Source organism: Caretta caretta, chromosome 1 (genome assembly GCF_965140235.1).
Source record: "Caretta caretta isolate rCarCar2 chromosome 1, rCarCar1.hap1, whole genome shotgun sequence".
NCBI lineage: Eukaryota > Metazoa > Chordata > Testudines > Cheloniidae > Caretta > Caretta caretta.
This window is the reverse complement of record NC_134206.1, coordinates 275,248,870-275,268,535: the sequence shown is the minus strand read 5'-3', so window position 1 is coordinate 275,268,535 and position 19,666 is coordinate 275,248,870. Positions and strand designations below refer to the sequence as shown.

Sequence of the window (19,666 nt, the reverse complement as noted above, 5' to 3'; positions counted from 1 at the left end):
TGCTTTGAGCAGGGGGTTGGACTAGATGACCTCCTGAGGTCCCTTCCAACCCTGATATTCTGTGATTCAGCAACAACAAAAAAACCCAGTAGCATACAGCCCTGAAAGCTGAGCTTGTTTTTTCTCATTACTGTTCCTGCCATGTGTTCTTCTTTGCAAGTGGATCTGTAGCTGTTCATTTTTCCATGTTCTTCTTTGTATGTACTGTTGCATTTTGATGCTCAACCAAGCCTGGCACATTTTAGGATATTTGACTCTCCCTATGTGCATACATGCCTCAGCCCTATTGTAACCCCTTTCATCCTTGAGGGAGTGCTCAAATTCTAATATAGCTTCCTCAGGGGTCACTTTAACTTTTTTCTAGGCATCCAGTTGCAGGAAACTAATCCCAGTTTAAATAAAAGCAGTGCTTAGGCCATGTCTACAGTACCACCGCTATGGCAGCACAGCTACAGCACGGCAGCTGTGCCACTGTAGTGCACAATTTTTCACAAACCCAAGAGATATAACTATGTAAATCTAATTTTTAGTTGTATACTCAGTCTTATTTAGCAGGGTTGGGAAGGCAGGAGTGACTATACAGAAATCCAGAGAAGACTGTAACAAACTTCACAGTGACTTAACCAAGCTAAGTGAGTTGGCATGATGATTGCAAATGACATTGTATGTAGGTAAATGCAAAATAATGCATATTGAAAAGAAATATTAAACTGTTCATATGCTCTAGAGTGTTCTGAGTCAACTATCTACTCCTGTGGGAGTTCTGTGCCTAAAAATTCTGCAACAAAAATTTACACACACCCCCACCCCACCCCCCGCTGCTAACAGAACTATAAACCGACTTTCAATAAAGATTAGAAATGCTGGTTTATAGCACTTTCTGATTGGTATGGGGCCTGATAACAGAGTTTTTATTGTATAAGGAACAGAATGAAGAATACTACTGCAAATATCCCATTACGTAAATCTATATGTGGCCTCATCTAGTAAACTGCAGTACTGGTCCCCCAGTTTCAAAAAGAATGTTGTAGATTGAGGGAGGGTTTGGAGAAAGGCAAAGAAACTATCAGAAGGATGGAAAAACTTTCACGAGAGATTGAAAAGACTGGGATTGATTACCTTAGAAAGGAGCTAAACAAGAACGAATAAGATAAAGTATACAAAATAATGAATGGTACAAAGAAGGTGGACTGGAAGCTTCTGTTCTCCATGTCTCATAATACAATGAAAAGTGGGACAGTCAGTGAAATTAAAAATGCCAAATTTAAAACCAATAAACACAAGATATAATTAAACTTGTGGAACTTGTAGCCACTGGCTGTTGTTGAAGCCAAAGGCTTACAACAGCTCTGCTTCTTTTGAAAAGAATTCAAGTTACTGTTTATTATTAATGTTTTCAGTTGAGAGCTTCTGAAAGAAAGAGAGAAAGAAAATTGGAATATATCTGAACCCTCAGAAATATTGAGTAGATGTAAATTATTTGTAATATTTTTCAGGAGTTAGAACTGTAGCACAAAAACTTGCTACAGGTTACTTCACAGTCCTAGTGTCTGAGGAATTTTAATGGAAACCTATTCTTGTCAGGTTTCCACACAGTTTTGAAAAAAGCTAAGTGAATCAAACTGTAATTCACCTATGTAAAAGTGCATGTGGTGTTGCACCATGAACTGTTCTTAATGCACTTCTGTGTTGGAATTACTTTACCATCTTTACACAGAACTTGAAAAGATTTATTAGAGCAGTAAAGTATTCTGGGAATAATATAAAATGCATGCTATACAAGACTTATACACTGTATACAAGACTTACACAATGTAAACATATTTCCCTTCTTCTATTTGAATATGGAATAACCAAAGGTGTATAATATACATGTGTAAAATAGTTATTGTGTGAAAAAATGTAAATGTTACACAACTAGTAGAAGAGGAATATTCAGTCCACTTCCAGTTGTATAAAATTGACTCTCAATTAATGAGAGGTCTGTCTGATCAATATAAGCTCAATTCTTTTTTTTCCTGCAAGATTCCATGATAGGAATGAGGTTGCAGAGAGCTTGCTTCCCACGGGATTGCTAATTATGAAACAGTGAATAGCTGTACCATACTTCAAGTTACAACAGCATTTCTGTCTAAACATGAATTTTCTAACTTCTCCACACAGGTAGTCAGATCATCTTGAAAACTGACCTGCAAATTCAGGCTAGAGTTTATGGTTTTATATTTAGAGCTGCTTGGTCTAGGGGTTCCTGGTTACTCTCAAAAGTCTACTCCTTATTCCCCTTATGGCCTGTTTTCTAAATTCAATTTTCTTAACCATTTTTGTTGGTATGAGGGGGAAAAAAATCTGTGGGCAACAACCACATGAAATTGTATCACTGGCTTGCCCCACTGAGATCTGGTGTTCACTACAAACAGTTTGTGAAACCTTATAAATAAAAATGTTGTTCAACTTTATTTCTGTTTCTAGAGTAATATACCAGAACGTTGTTCTAGCATAAAATGCCAGCACTGTACATGGAGGTAATTGAGATCCCTTGCGCACAAAATTCCCACTAGTTTAGGGGAAAGTAACCTGGGTGAGAGCCAGGAGGCCATGAATTAAAGTCTCGTCTTTAACTGGCAATATTTCTGTGCTTCTCATGATTCTTATTATTGGTTAATACCCCATATTCTCTGCTTCGGATAGACAACTATCATATCCCACCTGTCTTACCAGTAAGATAACTGAGATTGCGTCAGCTTTCTGTGGCTCGTGCAGTGAATAGACCCTAGGTCTTTAAGGTATAAGACTCAAGTCTTCCGCATTCAGCCACCCTGGGTTTTGAAATGAGTGTATCAAATCTCAGTACTTACTTAGTCTGTCAGTAACAGCTTCCCTAACGACTAGATCAGCGATTCTCAAACTGTGTGGGTCATGACCCCATTTTAATGGGATCATCAGGGCTGGCTTAGACTTGCTGGGGTCTGGGGCCCAAGCCCGAGGGCTTCTGCTTTGGCCTCCCAGCCTGGGATATTGTGGCTTTGGCTCTCTTTTTCCCCTTGGTCCCCCCTTCCTGGGGTCCTGTAGCAATGTTTCTTGTCAGAAAGGGGTCGCGGAGCAATGAAGTTTGAGAACCCCAGCACTAGACTACAGTTCCTTTACCGAATTAGGAATAGAACCGGGGATCCTGATTCCCAGCATTCTAATGATGTCTTGCAAAATGTTTTGCAACGTATTTGGAAGGTGTGTTAGCTCCAGGGGTAGAAGATTGTGGTGTGGATTTAAATGTCCCTGATGCTGAGGTGAGTCAGTATAATTCAGCGTATTGTAATTTCTGTCTTGCCCATGTAAAGTTGCAGCCAGTTTTCAGTTTATAAATCTTCGCATGTTCTCCTTAATTCACCAAAAAAGTCAAATAGCTTTGGCCTGACAAAGGTTTTACAAGGTAACTTCTCACAGAGCCAGAAACATAATCCAGGTTCTTCAGATAGCAGAACCTACTCATTCACTAAGGGAATGTCGACACGGTAGTTTTTACCCCTATAGCTGGAGCCCCGCAAGCCTGAGTTAGCTGACCTGGGCCAGCCACAGCTGTGCTGTGGGTCTTTTATTCCAGTGTAGACATACCCTTAGTTACATTGCCTTTACAAAGATCTGTGAGACACACACACATGTTTGCCTAACAAATAATTGTATATAAAGATATTTCTGTATTGTGAATGAAAGAAAGAACTGCAGGGAAAAGGGATGATACTGAAGTTGAGGAGATGGGCTGGAGCTTAGAAATCGGTTTTCTCCTGTGCGCTGCAACAGACATCCTATGTGATGGTGGGCAAATCACATAAATCAGGATTTTCAGAGGTGACCTCTAAATTTGGCCATAATCTCCCTTCTCTAAAATGGACACCATGATATTTTCCTCCGTCACAGAGGTAATATGCAGATAACTATGGTAATATTAAAGGTACAAAACAACCAGGAGCTGTGCAAGGAGAAATGAATGGTAAGAAGGATCAGGACTTAGAGGTATATTAGGAGTTCCAGTAACATTGGGAGGATTGGAACTGGGTTGGGGTAAGTGGGATGGCCACCTTGGATTTTTGCTGTGTAAGGGAAGGAGGGCAAGGCTCAAGGAAACATAGAGTGAGATGGGGAGCCAGGGATCAATGTTGGGCAAAGCCTTCTGTGTAAAGAACTATCCCCAGTGAACTTGGCTGAGTGCAGGCACTCGCTCAAGTGCTATGCTTGTGTGACATTCCCCAATGTGCAACCTGAACTGCTGTGTCTCCTTAGTTCTCCAGCCTGGGATGCCTTTTACACAGTTTTGCTAGTGAACAGTAAAACCCCTCTAGGCTCTGCTCACTCATAGCAATGAGCATGCAACGAGCATTTCCTGGGGGTGTTTTGGGTTTTGAAGCTTATGGTTCATGTTCCTCCACAACCCTAACAATAACAATCTTGGCCACCTTAACTGAGCCTTTCCTGGTTTTCTGACATTTGAGTTTGGGATTGTGAAGTGCAATATTCCAAAAGGGTACTGGGAAGCAGAAGACCCCTCTTCTGCACCAGCCTTAACTTCTCCTTAAAAGAACTTTCTGTAAGTGATGTTCAATTATATTTGACACATTTATTTTTTAAAATTCAGTGACTTATTCTCTTTTTTTAATTACAAAGGTATTTTTAAATTTGAGGAGAGGATCCCTGCGATAGTTGAATTGCTCTATTACTCTACACTTGGAGTACTGAAAAAGTCTTCTGTGCTATTTGTAAAGAAAACCCCTTCCAACTCTCACTTTCTTGATTTCAGTTTCTTCTGACTGATTCTTCTCAAAGCTACCGGGCTAATAGCACATCTTATATCTCATGGTCTTTTCAGATGCATACTCTCTTAGGCCCTGGGCCCCCAGCCATCACCTCTATCTAGCAGTGGAATCATGGAATTCTCTTGCCCTCAGACCAGACCTGGGCTTCAGTCCCCTGTGATGAATTGTAATGATTTGATCACACCTGACTTATCTTCAGTACTTGAAGTTTTGCTCCTTCCAGGAGTAATGGTTAGTGGTAACCAGGGACCAAACAACCTCCTTAAAACAAAGTATTATTTATTTAGGAAAAAAGCTTTTAAGAGAACTCAAATAATAAAACACTAAAACAGACTATGCACATGTCTAGTTTACCAGGTGTCTAACCATCTGTGACACTTGCTTGGAGTTCTGTGGCTTGAGAGTCACCTTATTATGCCCCCCTGCTTTTGACCTCTCCTCTTCGTCCAGCAAGGGGGGGAGAGAGAGAGAGTAAACTTCCATTGTGTTGGCTGATAACATTTATTTTCCATGTGAACCAAAGCAGATGAGTGAATATACATCCCTTGTCTGGCCAAAATCTGTTTGTCAGCCCTGTCTGGGATAAAAGGCTGTGGGATACACACATTTTCAGTGCATATAAACAGCTCCTTAAATGTCAATTGAACATACATCTTGAAATGATCATGATGACCAGTACAACATGAGCTTTTATTAGAGACCACACATGACCTTTTTTGCATAAATACTATGAAAGCAATGTGTTAGGTGAAATGAGTTTATCAGGCCTGAAAGGAGTTGCTGCTAGAGAACAGTGGACCCTTTGCCAGTTGGCACTGAGGTGTTCCTAGGGTCACACCATGTTCCACATTAGGATTATGGTAGGTCTAAGCTTCCTATATACTCTCCAAGACCCCTATGGTCTGGCTGCCATTGTCTGTTCCCTAATTCATAAGCCATTTCTTTCTCCAGCTTCATCTGCTTAGTCCTTTGATAAACACTCCCTTCCATAAGGGCATGTCTTCACTGGCAACGTTAAAGCGCTGTGCTCTTTATAAAAAACACCTCCAAGAGGGGAGTAGCTACCACTCTACACTGGCACTTTACAGCGCTCAGGGGGGTGTTTTTTCACTCCCCTGAGCAAGAAAGTTGCAGCGCTGTAAAGTGCCAGTGTAGACAAGCCCTAAGAGCAGGTCACTTTTTAACGGTTTATTGCCGTCTGATCCGTTAGATCCCTGCCTGGGCAGAACAGCTGTGTCACTTTGCCCTGTAATTGCCCTTTTGTTTGTTCTTCCCTACACCCCCCTGCTAATTAGAACAATACATTCATACAGGAAAGTCTTATAACCCAGTATGCAGTAACTTCACCTCACTGATCAGGTCACATCAATGTTAATAAAATAATTATTTCACAGTATTCTTAGACTATTGCAGTAGCAATTTAGTGACTGTTTCTAGTGCTTGATGAGTTTACCAGACAACTGTGGAAGATGAAAATGAAAGAGGGGGTTCAGTTTTAGTATTTTCCCTGAATATCGTTTTTCATCTTTATAGAAAATTCCCATAAGCATGCTGTAAGTGTGATCAGGAGTAACGCCAACACAGTTTGCATAATTAGAAAAAAATATTAAGTTCACCTCTTCATGAACTTTCTACTGAGAATGCAGATAAACAAAGCGGTCACTTCAACAGTAAGTTAAACTTCTTGTCATTACAAATCATTACTTTCTTGCTGTTGAGCATCTAAGTTACTTAACTGAAGCACTTAAGTTTTATATAGAATGTTTTCTGTATATTCCAGAAGGTTGGGTTTATATGATTTAGTTTTCTTTTTAGTAGCTGTTTTCCACACAAAAAATATTAAAAATGCAGTTTTAAAATTCTGCAAAAACATTAACAGTACAGTCCGTGCCATTTAGGGTAACGCTGTATGCTGCGAGTGTCCTCTTATTTGTGATTAGGATTTGAGAGCACTGGAGTTTTATGGTTCTGTTATGTATACTAGAGCTGTCAAATAATTAAAAGAAATCTCAATCATGAGTTAAAAAAATCCTGATTAATCACAGTTTGAATCACACTGTTACATTTAAATTGGTATTCTATTATCATTTATATATATTTTGGATGTTTTTTACATTATGAAATCTATAGATTTCAGTTACAACACAGTACAAAGTGTACAGTGCTCACTTTATATTACTATTTTTAAATTACAAATATTTGCACTGTAAACAAGATAAAATAAATAGTATTTTTCAATTCACCTCATACAGGTACTGTAATGCATTCTCTTTATTATGAAAGTTCAACTTACAAATGTCAAATTATTATATATTTTTTACATAACTTCACTCAAAAACAAAACAGCGTAAAACTTTAGAGTCTACAAGTCGAAGCATGAAGGGGCATATGAATGTTTAGCATATCTGGCACATAAATACCTTGCAATGCTGGCTACATCAGTGCCATGCGAATACCTGTTCTCACTTTCAGGTGACGTAAATGAAAAAACAGGCAGCATTATCTCCCGGAAATGTAAACAAACTTGATTGTCTTAGCAATTGGATGAACAAGAAGTAGGACTGTTTGAGGTGAATTGAAGAGTACTATTTATTTTATCTTTTTTTACTGTGCAAATATTTGTAATAAAAAATAATATAAAATGAGCACTGTACACTTTGCATTCTGTGTTGGAATTGAAATCAATATATTTGAAAAAGTAGAAAAACGTCTAAAAATAGTTATAATAAATTTAAATTGGTCGTCTTATTGTTTAACAGTGCAATTAATATTGCGATTAATCATGATTTTTTTAAAATTTAATTTATTTTGCTATTAGGGTAACTCCGTATTAATTGAGTGCATTAACTGTGATTAATTGATAGCCCTAATCTATACCATTCATAGGGCAGTGCTCTGACTACAAGTGTCTCTGGCAGCAAGGCTTATGGTATGTGATGGCCACTTCTGAGTTTTTTATAAATTGAAATAAGTAAATGAAACACAGCAGGAGAGAGGTTTGTTTGGATGTAAACCTTCATTCAGGGGAGAAAGTTTAGTCACAACATTATTCTTAATGTTAGGTTTTGTAAAATTTGTTTGAAAACCTCAGTTTTAAGCTTAAATTTATTACTGTGACCTCGTATGTATAAATTTAGTTTTGAATGAATTTAGTTTTTTAGTGCTTATACCTTTCTAATATGGATTGTTCTAAATCTACGTTCAACAACTGAAGTTGAAATAAACTAAAATTGAAATCAATAAAATCTGTGTTCATGGATCTGTCCATTTTTCCAGATTTAATCCATGAAAGCTTGCGGAGAAGATGGCTGATGTTAGCCTGAAGGAAATAGCACTAATAATAGGTGTGGTGGCAGCCTGTTACTGGAACAGTCTCTTCTGTGGCTTCGTTTTTGATGATGTTTCAGCAATTCTGGACAATAAAGACTTGCATCCTTCTACTCCTTTAAAAAATCTGTTTCAGAATGACTTCTGGGGGACTCCTATGTCTGAGGTAAATTGGCCATAAGATATATTTAGTCTCAGAAATACTGTAAGTTCTTCAAAGTTCTGCTTCTTATGTTTTCCTTTATCATTTCATTTTTACAGAATAGTTTGTTTATAGTTGGTAAATAATACCCATTTCTAACCTGTTTGTTTTATAAACTCGTTTGGTTAATCAACAGCCTATTGCTACAAAATATAAACTAGTCCTGTATCACATGCCATGCTTTTGTCCATCCAGTCCTTATTTTTATATTAGAACTTGTAGTATCTGGACACTACCGAAGAATTAAAAACAATAACAACAAAAAACCCTAATAGTAGACCATTCTATAGAAACTGGAAGAAAAGATGGTCTTGTAGTTCATACAGTTGCCTGGTACTTGGGAGAGCTGAGTTCTCAGCTCTGCTATCAGCTTTACCTTGGGCAAATCGCTTCATCTCCCTAGGTGAAATCCTGGCAAAATTCCTTTTGACTTCATTGGGGCCAGCATTTCACCCTCTGTGCCTCACTTCCAAATATTTCCCCATCTTACATAAGAAATTCGTTAATGTTTTGGAGGCACTCAGCTACTACAATGGGCAGGGTAGGGTTGGGGGGGCATATAAGTACCTAGGAAAGCCTCTGTACACGGTCTGTTATATCCTCAGGTCTGATATTAGACATTCTGAGACCTTAGTAGAAATACAGAGATTAAATAAAATATGCATGTATATATTCACAGCTATAATCCAACTGCTGAAAAGTAAATGGTCTCACATATACAAAACTGCCAAGCTATTTAGTTGTAATGTTTCAGAGTAGCAGCCGTGTTAGTCTGTATTTGCAAAAAGAAAAGGAGTACTTGTGGCACATTAGAGACTAACAAATTTATTTGCGCATAAGCTTTCGTGAACTACAGCTCACTTCATCGGATGCATGCGATGAAGTGAGCTGTAGCTCACGAAAGCTTATGCGCAAATAAATTTTTTAGGTTTACATTACAATTAAAGACTAACAGTTGAATATTGAATTTTTTTCAGTTTGAAAGAAACCCAAAGAACTATTACAACACTTCAACATTAGGAATGTGCTTTACTAGTAAAGAAATCTACTCTCATTATTGGTTTAATTACCTCTGATACAATCTTATTATTTTACAGTTCATAATGACTGTACCCTGAAGTAAAACAAAATTTCAGATACATCAAATGTTTACCTATGTTGTTTAGTTTTACAGATCACCCAACAATTTAAGAAATGTCAGTACAATCCATGTATTTGTTGATGAATATTAATTTATTTTTCTCAGTTTGATAACTTCCTAAGATTTAGTATCACAAAAATAAAATAAAATGCCATAAAAGTAGTTTGGAAACACTTCCATATATTTTAAAATATCTTTTTATGGCTGTGATATTTTATCATTTTAAGAAACGGTCCTCCTACTATATAGCCATGAGGTAGGATTTGGGACTTTCTTACTAGCTGGCAGTGTTAGTATATAATACTGTAGGTGCATTTATAATTTCTGGTGCCTATATTAATAGCAATTGAGGTACCTTTCAAGGAAGAGTTATATTAATATCCTACTTATTGTGACTTCACAGTCTTATGTCAATGCACAAACTCATTTCATATCTAAGAAAAATTATCTTTATAATGACATGTGGCAACACTACTAACTCCCAGTAATCTAGAGAGAGTTCTCACCAAACTTTATGTTCAGAATGTCTAAATTACAGAATTTAGTTATCAATTAAACAGATTAATAATCTTTGTGAAACTATCCTACTCGTTTAATCTCAAATACTTCTTATTTCAAAAAATTTGTATTTTTAAGACATGCCAGACTGGAATGGTATAAATAGCATGGATGATAATGCGTAATACGATACACATTTTATTTTAATTTTTCTGGTTAAACTAGCTTTGAGTACACATTATATAATTCAGAAGTGTGCTCATCAGGGCCAGATAAGAATGTAGATATATACAAACTTTGCTCATATATCAAACTAATACATCTATTAAAAATAGTTGAATTTTATTTTTATATTTTTGGCCATTTTTATTAGTGCTTTATCTAGTAGAGCACCAGCTACAGTAAGTAGTGGATCAGACAGTATACTTGAAAAACATACAAAACCCATTTGGAAGCTGGGGAAATGGTCACAATTAACTCTTTACATTTTTCCTATCTTATCATTTTTCCTGTTCTCCTTAATTCTCCCTGGAATTTTAAATGGATGTCAGTCTCTACTTTCTGTTCTTAACTGCTGTGTAGTGCTGCTCTGCACTGTTAACCAACTGGTGTTTTCATCTTAGGTAGATGCACTGCAGTAATGGAAAAAATACTTGTGTATAGTTTAAATTGCTTTGGGGTTAAAGGCCCTGTATAAGTGTAAGCTGATGATTATTACTGTTTGTTTATTTCCCTGTAGGAGAGGAGTCATAAGTCATATCGACCTCTTACTGTCCTCACATTTCGTTTAAACTACCTGTTCAGTGAGTTAAATGCCGTTTCTTATCACCTCCTAAATCTGGTTTTTCATGCGGTGGTTTGCATAGTCTTCCTCAAGGTCTGTAAGCTTTTTCTGGACAACAGGAGCAGTGTAATTGCATCCTTGCTATTTGCAGTGCACCCAATACACACTGAAGCGGTAGGTAAACCTGAGAAGGGCACATTTCATTCATTTATTAAAATGTTTGGCTCCATTTAATTTCATATGTGTATATGGTGTGTGTGTGTATGTGTGTTAGTATATTGTAGCTTCTAAAAGTATTTATACTGCTGAGGTGTAAGAAAAACTATCATAAAGTAAAACACATTTTAACAGTGAGGATTTGATAAGGCTTTTGCTATTGTGCAAAAAAAGTTCCACAGTTTAAATCTATCCCAATTCAGTAAAGCCACAATTTTCTGTTTCGCGTTCAATTACTTTTGTGATCTCAATCCAATTCATAGTGGACAAGTAGCTGCACTGCAAAACTAATAATTCAACACAATTAGAAATAACTGTCAATCATAGCACAAAAGTCAAGGATGATCCAGATCCTGGTTGGTTGGTTGTTTTTTGTTTTGTTTTGTTTTGTTTTATTTTTAAACAAAGTTGTGGAAGCTTTTCCTGGAGGCAGTTAACTTAGCTCACATAATGAGTGAACTTCTGGCTCTAGCTAATAATTCATTTTACACTAAGTTCTACAAGGATTTAGGTATTGCTGTGGTCATACTTTGTCCCTTCCGAAAGTGGTAATGGAGTTCCACTCCAATTACACCAATCATCCTGCCAACCTTTTTTCATTACTGTACAGCCATCAGAATAAGGCCTTTTTCCACAAGTTTGATGTGAAAATATCTGTTTTATATCTGGAACATACAGTAAAGCCCTTAGGAACATGGTGATTGTCATACTAGATTAGACTTGTGGTCCATCTTGTCCAGTGTCCTGTCTTTGACAGTGATCAGTACTGGAAACTTGAGAGAGATGCAAGAATTTCCATAGTAGACATGGTATACCCTGGCCATACAAGATATTTTTCCCAACCTCAGAGTGAGGTTGGTTATGCCTGGAAGGTTAAGGATTTATACCTCCTTGCTATTTGCGTTCTCTCGTGTAATCTGTGGATGTTATCAGAATCAATTTATTATCCTCTTTTTGCCTCCTACTGATCTCTTGGTTTCTGGGATATCTTGTGGCAGAGAGTTTCACAGGTTATTTATGCGTTTTATAAAAACTATTTCCTCGTTTCAGATTTGAATGATTGCTTTCGATTTCATTGGTTGCTCCATTGTTCTCTAATTTGGTGTATCCAGTGGAGTCACTTTATACTGTTCATTATTTTCTTATATCTCCATCGTGTCTTCTTTTAATCATTATGGAAGTATTTTCCCTGCCACATTCATTGTCCATCATTGGACTACTTCTGTTTCTGACATTGAGTGTCTTTCAGACTCACAATCTATCTGTCTTGTTTGACACCAAAACAATAAACTTCGTTATTGCCAAGAATACATTGTCTACAGGGCTTTTTGATTGTATTTTTACTGCTTGAGCCAGCCAGGCTGGTAGCTTGGTAATGTCACAACTCCATTCTTTTTGGAACGGAGCAACTCTGGTTAGCTAGCATCAGATCTGTTTCTATCCCAGAGATTTGTAAAGCAGCTACATGGTATTTTCTGTACATATTTCCAAGTGCATCTTTGCATAGATTGGGTTTCCATCCAGGATGACATTGTTCACAGACCTGTTCCCCAGACACTCCTAATCCGAAGAATTGTATTTGTGTCAGGAATTCTCTTTAAATTGCCCACTTTTGAAAATTTTCTGAATATATCTTAGTCCTCCACAACTTTTTGCATTGTAAAGGAGTTATCTTTCATATACACCAAAAAGAGAAACTGTTCCTGTTTTTTACCTTGTAAGGCATGCTTAGATTTGATTTTTCTCTTGTTAATCTTTATTTCTTATTTTAGAGATGTATCTTTAGCTTTAGTGCCCGAGAGTGGGAAGCATATGTTTGGGGAAAATAATACCCATTTATAATTCTTGTTCTCTAAACATACAGAGATCTCTGCATCACCACTCAACTTTCCCCCTCAGAATTTGAAAAAAATATTTAGAATATTTTTACCTTATTTTTAATTGTTTTTTGAGTCAACATACTTTCCTTTGAAAACATGCAATCTTAAGTATCTCAAACTTCCAAAAATTTAAAGACCTGGGAGTTCTTGTCCGGTCTTGTGCTTCCAAGCTGTCATGGATCCACAGGTCCAGTGTTCTCGCACGGCTCTGGAACAGTCCCTGAGAGGACTCATTTAGAATGTTAACCCCCTACAGGGTCACACACTCACTGGGGTAAGCCCCTTGGGTTCATCACCTCCTGGGATCAAACCCTGGAGCCTTCTGCACACCCAAAGGGAGCAATGTATCCCCCAACTTCCTTAGACTGGAATGACTCTCAGACAGCATTATCCAAGCAGAAGAGTTTATTAGATGTCTGGAACACAGCGTAGAAAATTCTTAGGTAGCATCAAAGTTAGAAAGTTACAACACAGTCCGTCTGGCTCAGTCCTGACCTTCCAGAGCCGCCTCCTTGCCCCAATCCAGAAGCGTGTCTCCTGCTTCCAGTAGTCCACACTATACTCAAGGGCACCTCCTCCATTCTTTGTTCTCATTCCCGGACAAAAACAGGTAACCTGGTTATCCTTCTTAGCTCTTTGTTCTCCCGCTGGCCAGAACTGACTGGCTTCCTGCAGAGAGGGAATCAACAATCTCAGGTCTTTTGTTGCTAGGCCAATGTCTGGGCCATTATCTTTTGGGTTCATCATGGGCATGGGACCCCAGACAGCCAGGTGTCAATCCCACCTGGGTTGGTACAAAGAATAAACCACCTTTTACCACCACCTAGTTAACCATTTAGCACTTAAGGAAAACTGAGGCACACACAAAATGCATACAGAATGTTAAGAAAAATTCCCGCTTCATCACACAAGCACAAACCCAAGAGTGGCAATTCAGAGAGACATATCTTTGAGAAAAAGAATTACCAGTAAGTAGTTCATTTTCTTTTCTCCGTCCTTTTATTAATTAATGTAAGGATTGACTTACCTCTCATCTTTACAGAAGCAGCTACTTATGTTAGTTCTGTTTAGCTAATAGTTTCTATTAGTGGTTCATAACTTGACCAAGTCACTCTATCATTTTATCACTTTATTTCATTGCTGGTGTGATACTTTGTTCCTTTATCTCGCCTATTTACATACCCTTCTGCAATGTACAGAGGAGACGTCTGTACCCTGTTGTTTTAAAGTTATACTATAAAATTACAGTACCAATAAATTTAGGGGAAGGGTCATGCTACCCTCATGCGGCACAATGAACTCCCGCTGAAATCATATTGTATGTTCTTTGCAAGGGTTATTCATGGTAAATATTGAAGTAATTTAATTAAATGGTACATGAGTAATTCCAGACATTTGCCACATGGGGGCACTTGAGGACTGTATAATTATCAGCAATGGTGGAAGTAGTTAAGCCGCAGTCTGATCTCAGATATATGGGTGCAGTTCTTAGTGAACTCAACAGGAGTTGCACTTACATACCTGACGAAGATTCAGGCCCTATTTTTCTTTTCTTGTTTAGTTCTGTCTCTGGCTTCTAATTTCTGTAATATGAGCAATTTTCAAGACCTAATTCTGTCCAGAGGTTAACAGTGTTAACTTTTTTGCCCCCATCAGGTAACTGGAGTGGTTGGCAGAGCAGAGCTTTTATCATCTATATTTTTTCTAGCTGCTTTTTTGTCATACACCAAATCTAAAGGGCCAGACAATACAATAGGTAAATATCTAATATCATATATACATAACTTTTTTTTTTATTTTACTATATTGGTTTCAGGTAGTAAAATATAAACATAAATATTCTGTTTAACCAGTTAGTCTTAAAATAAGTCATCCTTAATTCAGACTGATGGTGCCTTGGTAATAACATAAATAATACTTTGTACTATAAAGTACCTTTCATCTAAGGACTTCTGAGTGCTTTACAATCATTAACTAAACCATACAACTCTCTAGTAAAAAGGGTTACTATTACATTCATTTTTATAGAGGGGAGTGTACTGGAGTACGTAGGCTAATTGACTCTCTGAAATCAGTAACAGATTTGGAAGTAGAACTTAGGAGTTAAGAATCAATGATTTTCAACCTTTTTTCATTTGCGGTACCCTAAAAAAATTCAAATGGAAGTGCAGACCCTTTTGGAAATCTTAGGCAGGGGGGTTCACAGATCACAAGTTGAAAACCATTGGCTTAGATATACAGCTATGAAAAGAAATTTTGAAAAGCTGGTAAAAATTATTTTCTTTTCATTTTCCTATTTGGAATATTTATATAAGTCTTCACACCTCTTTTCTTTTTCACACATTTCAGCTTCAAAGAGATGACAGAGAAACTGAGAAGGTACTTTAATGTAAAGTGAGGAAAAGACAGAACAGGTGGTAAATGTGTAGGTAAACTGCAACCTAATAGGGATCTTGTTGAAATACTGGCAAGTGAAAATTGTAGATAGTTAACTTTAATTAGTCAAATTATGTTGTTCACATGGGTGTCCTGTAAAATAGTGTGTTTTTATAATGTCTGTCTTTTTACGTTGCAGTGTGGACTCCAATTGCAGTGACAGTGTGTCTAGTAGCCGTTGCAACATTGTGCAAAGAACAAGGAATAACAGTGGTGGGGATATGCTGTGTCTATGAAGTATTTATAGCTCAAGGTGTAAGTTGTTGTTGTAAAAATTTCCATTTTAACTATTTCCTTTGTCAAGCAGATCTGCAGTATTTTTGTAACAGAGTTTTAAATAACCATCACATACTTGTGTGCTGAGTATTTTGTCTGCTGAAGCAAACTGTATTTTTGTGAACTGGAAAAAAAATTCATATGTACCCCCTCACTGTATCATGTAAATACAAAAGAACCTGTGTTAGTAGATATGCAGACAAAGATATTAGCAAAAATGGAAATAAATTAAAATTTGACATCTCTTTAATTTGAGTACAGACTGACGCTTGCAAAGGCCAGAATTATGTATATAATGTGGTTAAAGTGTAGGGTACATACAAATTAATTTTCCTTTTAATTTCTTTACATGAAATTAGAGAAGGTGCTTTCTATGGAGACTTTTCCATCAGATGTTAATGAACTGCCAAGTGTTCTGGAGTATCACATTTGAATCAATTAGCATTTAGATTTTTGTGAAATCTCATCATTCTGTAAAGACTCTAAAGTCAGTTTCTAAATAAAATATATATTAAAAGGTAGGATTTCATTTTACCCTTTGAGAGTTAAAATTTGACATGTCCGTAATTTAATATTAACTTTCCTTTGTCAAGAGAGGGTGATATTCCTAGCAATTAAAATGTGTTTTTCTTAACATATCTTTCAGTAGTATACTTTGTATAGTTTAAATATATATAATTACGCATTTTAAGAAATTTTATTTTTAGAAGTTATGCGCCAAAACTGCAACAATATTTAGCCAAAATAAAAATAAATCATCACTCACATGCTTTCAAGGCTATGCTTTCAACTTTGTGCCTGCAAAAATTTGCATGTGCATTTTGTATGTGCAGTTTATGCATGTGTCTTTTGACTTGCCCCTGCCTTTTAAATTTTGGTCTGGAATTTCTAAACTAATTCAGTAGCATTTCTTTATACAGTGGATGCCACTTAATAGCAACCCTGATATTAACAACTTCTTCTCTAATGGCATCTCATGCCATTGACATTAATGTTAATATAGGTTAATGGGATTCAGATATTGGCAATGGCATGCTTTTTGAAAACTCTTTTTGAAAGAAAGTCCCTGCCTGCAGGCAGGTTTGTGGGGTTGCAGCCAGGGAACGCACATCCTAGCACTTCCTTCCTTGGCTGCAGCCCTGCCAACTTGCTTGCCCGCAGGGATCACACAGGAGGTAATAGGCTGGGGCACCCACATCCCTGCCCAAAGCAGAAGCCCTGCTGGAGTCCTGGGGTTGCTGACTGGGTGAGGAGGGCAGTGGGCAAGGCGGGAGCAGGGAAAGTGGGCCTGCAACCTGGATGCCAGGGCTTTTACAGGGCACTTGAGGCTCAGAGCTGTATGGTACCTCTCCCCACTGCTATCCTGCACTAGCTGGCCCATAGCCTACCCTCCTTGTGGAAAGTGCCAGGCTGCAGACCCCCTTCCTGCTGCTGCCTTGCCCCAGACAGGTTTGCAGGGCTGCAGCCAGGGAAGGCACCTTGCAGTGCTTCATTACTGGGCAGATCTCCACAAACCTGCTTTCATTTATTGGTAACTGCTAGATAATTGCAACTTTTTGCTGGCAACCAAGGGGTTGTTAATAAGCAGAATCTATTGTATTTTCATTATTTTGTCATTGCAAAGTCATGGGTCATCTTCATATGCCCTGTTGGAGCCCAGTGTGGCACTGCAGAAGTGCTCCAGCTTTATTTCCCCATCTGGGACAGCAATAGATTCACTTTAACAGCCCAGGGCCAGGAGAAGCAAACACCATAACAAAACAGCACGTCCCCTTTTAAATAAGGTTTGAGGACAGAAGCAATTACATTACATAGTTCATAAGGTCATCACCTCAGGGCCTGGATCAGAGCTAGCTCCCTATATTAAAATGCACAAAACAAAGACTCTGAGTTTGGTTGGGCTGATCTCCTAGATCCTGAGAGAGAAACTGAACTCAGTCTGGCTTCTACTGCCTTCTGTCCTATTCAATTTTCTGTTCCTGTTTAAACAGCCTAGCCGTAGGGGCAGGGCCTTCTTAATTATATATAAAGCTGTCCACGACTGTCCCTTAAAGAAGCAGTTTATTTTTTCACAGTCTATAAAAGTTTTTATTGAAACCCCGTACAAAAATCTTACACTCAAGGTAAGGGAATGCTCACAGAGCCTTAATTCTGTCCACTTGCACATGTATTACAATAGTCTAGTTATAATCCAGACTATAACTATAATAGTCCTTTTAAATAATAAAATTGAATATACTGATTTTTTTTCTATAATCATATACCTTAATGAAGCATCTTGGAGCATACTGTTTTATGCCTGAGTTCATTGAAATTATTTATATGAAAAATATACAATAAACAGAGTTTACTTTGTATCTGTTTATGCAACAGTATATTAGTGAGAATTTATTGACATATGTGGGCCACCTGAATACATTGCTAAGTTGTATAGTGTGACAGGGTCAGGCCAGATGGCTACAGAAGGGTGATCAAAGGTAGATACATTAGCCCCAGATTAAGCAGGTCCCTTTTCCCTGAGTAAGATAATGGGCTGTTCCAGAACAATCAGGAAGTTACTGGAACCAATTATGGTAGGCAGGCTAATTAGGACACCTGGAGCCAGTTAAGAAGCTACTAGAATCCATTAGGACAGGCAGGCTAGTCAGGGCATCTGGTTTAAAAAGGACCTTACTTCAGTCCTTAACTTAGTGAGGTGCGTGTGAGGAGCTGGGAGAAAAAGGCGCACAAGGAGTTGAGAATGAGAAGGCATACTGTTGGAGGACAAAGGAGTATAAGCATCATCAGGAGGAAGGTCCTGCAGTGAGAATAAAGAAGGTGTTGGGAAGAGGCCATGGGGAAGTAGCCCAGGGAGTTGTAGCTGTCACGCAGCTGTTACAGGAAACGCCGTAGACAGCTGCGATCCATAGGGCTCTGGGTTGGAACCCGGAGTAGAGGGCGGGCCTGGGTTCCCCCATCCCACCAACTCCCTATTGGATAAAAGAGGAGGTGACCTAGACTATGGGTCCCACCAGAGGGGAAGGTCCCTGGCCTGTCCCCTCACCCTCTAGGTGGGTCAGCAGAGACTGTGGGGATTGTTCTCCTCCCTTTCCACATGCTGTCCAGTGATGAGGTTAGGTGAGTGAATGGCAGGTTTGAGCCACTAGCAAAAGTGGCCAAACTGAGGGCTGCTTTGAATCTCTGAGGCGAGCAAATCCGCCAGTAAGCGCCGGACCCACCAAGGCAGAGGAGGAACTTTGTCACAATAGTTAATTGCTTAAGCCCTTGAATTGCAGCTAAAGAAACCTAGTTGCTGTTTGAAAAGAAAATGTATAGTCATAGTGCATACCTACTGGTAAAATTAATAAAATTCCATAAAGAGAGGAAAACTCCTTATTTAAAAAGTTTTTCAATAAAAATGTATGGGACCATTATGACAGTGAAAATAGTGTTAATGTAAAAGAACAAAAAAATAAGATGTATCTACAATTGTCATAAAAATTGTGTTTGAAAATGGTGTGATCATGTAATATGGCTGTCTTCATGCATATGTGTGCCATGCAGATTTAAGGTTGCACATGATACCTTAACTTTGATATTTTTTTGACTTTGGGGATTGATTTTTTTTTAAGAGAAAACAAAAAGGAATTTCATTCCTTTAGAACTTCAAAGCTTTTCTGTCTTGACAAAAACTAGTAAGTGTGTTGTTTTTTTAACTCCATAATCTGAAACTGACTAGACACCTGTGGAATGTCCTGTTCCATGCATCTTCAGTACAGTTAGTTGTTAGCCTCAGTGAGGCCTAGTTAAGTTAGCCTCTATGAGGGCTAGTTCTGTGTCATATTACAAGCTGTTTGGCTTTAGTGCTGTTCAGAAAATGTGCAAGACTTTTTTCATAATGGAGGAAAGTGTGTCTCCCTTCCCCTCCTCCCCCCCATACACAGTTTTGTATACAAAAACGTGAAATATTTTTGCTCTTGTTTATTTAAAACAAAACAAAAAAATACTTTGGGCAGAGACAAACTGTGTGAAAAACACTTGGATGCTTTTGTTAAAAATATTAAAGCTTTAAAAAGTTGTTAGTTACTGGACCCAGGTAGGCAACCTTAACTTTAGCAGGCA

General features: G+C 37.9%; 1 protein-coding gene across 4 annotated transcripts in view; it reads left to right on the top strand.

The window, feature by feature from the left end:
* TMTC3 (transmembrane O-mannosyltransferase targeting cadherins 3) overlaps positions 1-19,666 on the top strand; it is a 44,491-nt gene that overhangs the window by 1,259 nt on the left and 23,566 nt on the right. The window contains exons 2-6 of one of the 4 annotated variants that reach the window (XM_048835637.2): positions 6,339-6,475; positions 8,082-8,298; positions 10,713-10,931; positions 14,510-14,609; positions 15,429-15,544. In XM_048835637.2, coding sequence (XP_048691594.1) covers positions 8,110-8,298; positions 10,713-10,931; positions 14,510-14,609; positions 15,429-15,544 — 624 coding nt within the window. In that variant the 5' untranslated portion in view covers positions 6,339-6,475; positions 8,082-8,109. Of the gene's footprint in view, positions 1-6,338; positions 6,476-8,081; positions 8,299-10,712; positions 10,932-14,509; positions 14,610-15,258; positions 15,283-15,428; positions 15,545-19,666 lie in introns of those variants that run through there. The other 3 variants (XM_048835638.2, XM_075124300.1, XM_075124301.1) reach the window with 3 other exon arrangements.